Source organism: Phaethon lepturus, unplaced genomic scaffold, assembly GCF_000687285.1.
Source record: "Phaethon lepturus isolate BGI_N335 unplaced genomic scaffold, ASM68728v1 scaffold173, whole genome shotgun sequence".
NCBI classification, from domain to species: domain Eukaryota; kingdom Metazoa; phylum Chordata; class Aves; order Phaethontiformes; family Phaethontidae; genus Phaethon; species Phaethon lepturus.
Genome location: NW_010526720.1, coordinates 71,535 through 78,963, shown reverse-complemented (window position 1 = coordinate 78,963; position 7,429 = coordinate 71,535). Strand labels below are relative to the sequence as shown.

The 7,429-nt window shown below is 43.7% G+C and overlaps 1 protein-coding gene across 1 annotated transcript in view; it reads right to left on the bottom strand.

The window, feature by feature from the left end:
* Positions 1-7,429, bottom strand: part of ZNF236 (zinc finger protein 236) — a 76,797-nt gene that overhangs the window by 9,152 nt on the left and 60,216 nt on the right. Inside the window, exon 29 of the mRNA XM_010283134.1 lies at positions 3,948-4,145. Within this exon, the coding sequence (XP_010281436.1) occupies positions 3,948-4,145 (198 nt within the window). The remainder of the gene's footprint in view (positions 1-3,947; positions 4,146-7,429) is intronic.

Here is a 7,429-nt window from a genome sequence, read left to right as displayed (position 1 = left end):
CCACTCCTCCCCAAGCCTGTAGCGCTGCATGAGGTTGTTATGACCCAAGAGCAGGACCTGACACTTGGCGTTGTTGAACCTCATACAACTGGCCTCAGTCCATTGATCCAGCCTGTCTGGATCCCTCTGTAGAGCCTTTCTACCCTCCAGCAGATCAACACTCCCACCCAACTTGGTGCCATCTGCAAGCTTACTGAAGGTGCACTTGATCCCTTCGTCCAGATCACTGATAAAGGTATCAAACACAACTGGCCCCAATACTGAGCCCTGGGGAAAACCACTTGTGACTGGCCACCAACTGGCTTTAACTCCATTCACCACAACTCTTTGGGCCTGGTCACCCACCGTTTCTTTACTCAGCAGAGTACACCCGTCCAAGCCATGAGGAGCCAGTTTCTCCAGGAGAACACTGTGGGACATAGTGTCAAAGGCTGTACTAAAGTCCAGGTAAACAAAATCCACAGCCTTTCCCTCATTCACTAAATGGGTCACCTTGTCACAGAAGAAGCTGGTCAAGCAGGTCCTGTCTTTCATAAGCCTATGCTGACTGGGCCTGATCACCTGGTTGTCCTGTACGTGCCACAAGATGGCACTCAAGATGATCTGCTCCATAACCTTCCCCAACACCAAAGTCAGACTGACAGGCCTGTAGTTCCCTGGATCCTCCCTCCAGCCCTTCTTGTAGATGGTTGCCACATTTGCTTACCTCCAGCCAACTGGGACCTGCACAGGTAGCCAGGACTGCTGATAAGTGATGGAAAGTGGCTTGGTGAGCACTTCCCCAGCTGGCCTCAGTACCCTTGAGTACTGGATCCCATCTGGCCCCTTAGACTTGTGTGTGTCTAAGTGGTGTAGCAGGTCACTAACCATTTCCCCTTGGATTATGGGGGCTTCATTCTGCGCCCCTTCCCTGTCTTCCAGCTCAGGGGGCTGGGTACCCAGAGAACGACTGGTCTTGCTATTTAAGACTGAGGCAAATAAGGCATTAAGTACCTCAGCCTTTCTCACTATGTTCCCCCCCACATCCAATAAAGGATGGAGATGCTCTTTAGCCCTTCTTTTGTTGTTGATGTATTTATAGAAAAAAATTTCTATTGTCTGTAGCCAGACTAACTTCTAGTTAGGCTTCGATCCTTCTGATTTTCTGCCTGCATAACCTCACGACATCTTTGTAGTTCTCCCGAGTTGCCTGCCTCTGGAATTCCAAAGGTCATAAACTCTTTTTTTTTTCCTGAGTTCCAGCCAAAGCTGTCTGTTCCACCAGGCTGGTCGTCTTCCTCACCAGCTCATCTTTTGGCACATGGGGACAGCCTGTTCCTGCATCTTTAAGATTTCCTTCTTGAAGAATGTCCAGCCTTCCTGGACTCCTTTGCCCTTCAGGACTGTCTCCAAAGGGACTCTGTCAACCAGGCCTCTAAACAAGCCAAAGTCTGCCCTCAGGAAGTCCAAGGTAGCAGTTCTGCTGCCTCCCTCCTCCTTACTTCTCCAAGAATCAAAGACTATCATTTCATGATTGCTATGCCCAAGACTAAGCCTCCAACCATCACATCAACCACAAGTGCTTCTCCGTTCACAAACAACAGGTCCAGCAAGGCGCCTTCCCTAGTTGGCTCCCTCAGTAGCTGTGTCAGGAAGTTATCTGCCACACACTCCAGGAACCTCCTGGACTGTTTCCTCTCTGCTGTGTTGTATTTCCAGCAGGCACCTGGGAACTTCAAGTCCCCTATGAGAACAAGGGCTAGCGATTACAAGACTTCTCTCGGCTGCTTACAGAATATTCCGTCTGTCTCTTCATCCCGGTTGGGTGGCCCGTAAGAGTCTCCCATCATGGTATCTGCCTTGTTGGCCTTCCCCCTGATTCTTATCATAAACACTCAACCCTATTGTCACCATCATTAAGCTCTAGACAATCAAAACACTCCCTAACATACAAAGCTATCCACCGCCTGTCCATTGCCTATCCCTTCTGAAGAGTTTATAGCCATCCACTGCAGCCCTCTAGTTATGTGAGTCATCCCACCATGTTTCCGTGATTGCAACTCTATCATATTTTGCCAGCTGCACAATGGCTTCCAGCTCCTCCTGTTTGCTGCCCACACTGCATGCATTGGTGTAGGTGCACTTCAGGCTATTGATCCTGCCACCCTTTTTGGAGGAGAAAGCCTAATTCCTATGTGACTGTTCTGAGGAGCTTCTGTGGTTTCTAACACATCAACCTTTGTGTCTTTGCCACCATGTAGATCTCCTTCCCCTGCCTCCACTGAAATGGCTAGCGTGCTGGGTGCATTAGTACAGGGACATTTCAAATGTGCTCCAGTGTACTCAGCACATAGTGAAGCAAACCAAAGGACCTTGATAGCACACTGTCTCTCAAACACTGGTATGTCACCCTCAGGCTTATCTCTAGTGAGCCTGGTTTCATCCCTTTCCCCCTTTAAATCTATTTCAAAGCTCTTTCAATGAGCCTTGCTAACTCCTGTGCAAAGATCCTTTTCCCCCTTTGAGACAGGTGGATCCTGCCTGTTGCCAGCAGGCCTGGTGTCATGTAGACTGACTCATGATCAAAAACCCAAAAATTTTGCAAGTGACACCAGTCTTGGAACAAGGTAATGATCTGCTGGCTCATCCTGTTTCTTCCCTCATCATTCCCTGCAGCCAGAAGGATAGAGAACACTGCTTGTGCTCTTGATCCCTTAACCAGTCATCCCAAGGCCCTCAAGTCTCTTTTGATCACCCTTGGACTTCTTATTGCAACTTCATTGCTGCCTACATGAAAAAGCAAAAATGGCTATCAATCCAAGGGCCATACCAGGGTAGGAATGTTCCTCATCATATCTTTAACTTGGGCCCAATATATATTAGAAGTCAAGGTTTAATTATGAATCAGCAAGTTCTAAGAAAATAAATTGAAGACAGACTGATATTTGGGTTTTGTTATCGCTACTTAAGGAATACAAGCATCAACACTGCATTTTTTTTTTTCCTGGAAAATTTCTCCTAAACCAGAGTTTAACAGTTTCACAACACAACATCTTGTGAGTTTCCCCAAGGACCAATAGTCTGGTTGACACACATGATCACTCAAAGGGGGTAAACTTCACAAACAGGGTATATTTCCTAAAAATATGATACTGAAGTGAAAGGAAATCTACTGAAAAGCTCTCCTAAGAGCTACTTGATATAAAGACATTGCCTCTGATTCCAGAAATTTCTTACTATAAATTCTGGGAAGCTGGCAAAATTCTGGGCAAGTTATATTATATGTTTGCTCTCTTTGTAAAGCACTTCTTCAAATCACTGCCTTTTAGTATCTCTGAGATAACAGATACTGGCCTGGACATAACACTTGCATAGTACACCCTAATATTCCCAACAGGAACACACTATAATCTAATTAAAAACTTAAACACACCACTAATTTTTTTGAAAATACTTGGAAATATCAGGTTGTTCATAACCTAGAGAAAACTACATAGAAAATATCACTAGACAACAGAAATAATACAAAGGTGTTTTAAAATAAATGCTTCCTCTGCAGAGGTCATTTGTACTCACAAGACAGAGCATCTGAAAATCAAGTGATAAAGTGCAAAGCAGATAGCTTCCTATTATTCCAAAAGCTTATCTGGAAATCAGGATTAGCAGAGATGACATACATAAGGAAATAAAGTAAGTGAAATCTTTTTCTGGCACTATTATTTGCATGACAGGCATTCATATTTTTCATTCTGTAGTTGGTATATGCATTAAAATCCTCTCCATGCTCCAGGAAACAGTTCTCTATCTGTGTATACATTATTATTTATGACCCTCTCTCAGATGCACACCTCTCACACTGTAAAAGGAAAGGAAAAGTAAATGGATAATAGGTACCTTTCATTAACATCGTAAAAATTCCAAAATAAAAGAATGAGTTAACAGAACAACCAACTGTTATTACCAAATACCTTGAGATGTGTTGCCCGCTTAAAGGCTTTATTGCACATATGGCAAACATGTATTCTTTCCTTGCCATGAACCTCTTTACTATGGTGCATCAACATAGTGGCTGAAGAAAAGGTTTGACTACACTCAAAACACTGGTGCACGCGACCTTCTTTTTCTGCTTGACTGCTTTTAGTCACATTAGGAGAAACCTCTGTCACCTACAACAATTTACAAAAACACTGTCAAATAATTTCATAGGCACATCCACAACACTGGTTTATTTTTCAAAATCTATCTCAATGTGATCAATTTTTGGAGAGTACTTGCAAGCAACTTACCAACACAAAGAAAATAAATACGTTGACTGTAAATATGAACTTGCATTTCATTGCTCTTAAGAATGACATATATATGTGTTTTAAGGAAACAGAAAGATTATAATAGCTATGATCAAATTCATTTATGCATTATAAGTAGAATATATTTGTATCAATATTCTCCTATATTCAGTTTTATATTCTTGAGCATCTCATCTGATTCTCACATTTCTCCATGAACAAAATTCACAAGCAAAAACATTTCAGGCACAAAAGAAAGTATCTTTGATTTTACAGAGAAGAATATTTTCTATTTGTTTAATTTCTTCACTGGGGACTCTATTTTCATAAGGCAGTAAAGCTCTGAGCTACCAACACAAAGTTCCAGAAGTACTGAAACACAATGACAAGTTGGCAGAATATCTATGGGGTTGTGCTACATTTTTGTTTCGTTTTAATCAATGAGGGGTGTTTGGCAAGTGATATTATAATAAGCCTTAGGAAATGGCACCCTGATTTATGAAAGCATATATATTCAAAGATACAAAATCTAGTTTTAAATTCATAAGAGTAAGAAAATATATTCACGTTCAATTTTAAAACATCAGCCTTCACAGAGCAGTTGAACACTAACATTGTTAAGAACTCACACTCATAAGCATATGCAAATGTAAAAATCGTATGCATAAGATGTTATTAGAAACACAGAAAAGTTCAAGTTGGAAAGAAGGGCTTGAGATCATCCAGTCCAGCGTCTCAGGGCCATGGACATGTTTTGAATACCACCAAGGACGGAGACTCTACAACCTCTCTGGACAACCTCTCCCAGGGTTCAACCACCCTCACAGTGAAACAGAGTTTCTTTGTGTTCAGATGGAATTATTTTAATTTGTGCCCCTTGCCCCTTGTCCTTTCACTGGGTATCACTGCAAACAGCCTGTCTCCATCTGCTTCACTCCTTCCCATCAGGTATTTATGCATATTAATAAGAACCCCTATCCACAGCCTGCTCTCTTTTAAGCCCTCCATTACCTTAACTCATGTATATCCATGTCTCTTTTGTACTGGGGGGCCCAGGACTGGATACAGCACTCTAGATTATGTGTTCTCTCTGGTATTGACGGGTGGATTGACCCTCCTGACCAGCTGGCAACACTCTTCTTAACGCATCTCAGCATGCTGCTGGCCACCTTTGCCACATTGCTGGCTCAGGGTCAATTAATTGCCCACCAGTATCTATGGTCCCCCTTTGAAAAACTGCTTTCCTGCTGCCCTCAGTGCCCATACTAGTCCATTGGATTATTCTTCAGGGGCAGAACTTTGCAATTCCCTTTGCTGATCTTCATGACGTTTGTGTTGGCCCAATTCTCCAGCCTGTCAAGGTCCCTCTGCATGGCAGCACGCTCATTCAGCCTGTCAACCACTCCTTCCAGTTTTCTATCACCCGTAAACCTGACAAACATGCACTCTGTTCTACCATGCACATAACTAATGAAGAGCATTAATACTAGCCCCAGCATTTGTACACAGGGGAACACCACTAATGACTGGCCTTGAGATGGACTTTGTTCCATGGATCACCATCCTTTCATGCCCAGCAGTTCACCCAGTTTTCAATCCACCTCACTGTTCCACTTATCTAGCCCATACTTCATCAGCTTGTCTATGAGGAGGTTATGGGAGACAACATCAAAAGCCTTACTAAAGTCAAGACAAACCATATCCACTGCTCCCCTCATCCACCAAGCCAGTCATGTCATTGTGGGAGGCTCTCAGGTCAGTTAGGCATGTTCTCCCCTCCATAAATCTCTGCTTCTTGTCCTTCATGTGTCTGGAAATTATTTCCAGGATTATTTGCCCTATCACCTTCCCAGGGATTGAAGTGAGGGTGACTGACCTGTACTTCCCCAGATTCTCCAACCTGCCCTTCTTGAATGCAGGATAACTTTTGCTTTTTCTCAGTCCTCATGAACCTCTCCTGATCGCCATGACCTTTCAAAGATAATAGGCAATGGTCTCATGACAACATCAGCCAGCTCTCTTAGCACTCATGAGTGTATCCCATCACCAGTGGATTTTTGTTCGATTCTCCTCTGCTAGGGTAAGTATCCACTACTCCACCCTTTCCCACTGACCTTGGTGATCTGGGAACGCAGAAGACAAATCTTACCAGTAAAAATGAAGCACAAGAAGACACTAAGTACATCAGCCTTTTTCAAATCTTCTGTCACCAGGCCCTCTGTGCCCATCAGTAGCAGGACAATTGATCTTCCTTTTGCTGCTGATATACCCGTAAAACCTTGTTACACTTTATGTCCCTTTCAGAGTCAACTCCAGGTGGGCTTTGGGTTTCCTAAACTGATCCCTGCCTCCTTGAACAGCATCTCTGTAATCCTTCAAGGTCACCTGATCCTGCTTCCACTTATGTGTGCTTCTTTTTTAAATTGTTTTGTCAGGAGCTCCTTGTTCCTCCATGCTGGCCTCCTGTCACCTTTGACTTCCTACACACAGAGACTGACAATTTTTGACCTTGGAGGAGGACAACATTTAAAACCAACCAGCTCTCCTGGTCCTCCTTCTTTCCAGGTCTGCTTACCATAAGATTATTCCAAGCAGATCCCTGAACAGATCGAAGTCTGCCCTCCTGATGCCCAGGGTTGTGATCCTGCTATTTGCCTTACTGCCTTTCCTCAGGATCCTGAGCTCCACCATCTCACGGTCACTACAACAAAGGATGTTCCTGACCTTCACATTCCAAATCAGTTCTTCCTTGTTTGCAATTATAAGGCCCAGAACACCTCCTGCTGGCTCCTCAGTCATCTGTATCAGGAAGTTATCATCAATGCACTCCAGAAATCTCCTATATTCCTTGTGCCCTGCTTGTTCTTCCAGCAGATCTTAGGCAGGCTGAAGTAACCATGTGGATCAGGGACTGAAAATCACAGTTTCACTTAGGTTGGAAAGCACCTCTTGAGATCATCTAGTCCAACTCCTCTACTCAAGAAGGGTCAACCAGGCATCCTAAGACCAAGATGAAAGCCCCATCTTCTAGGTCTTCCTGATCAGGCGATCTATAGCAGATGGCTAGTATTCATGACAGTGTCATCCCCATTGGTCTGCATGCCAATCCTTAACCATAAGGTCTCATTTGGCTCACCATCCGGGCAGAGCTCCATGCATTCCTG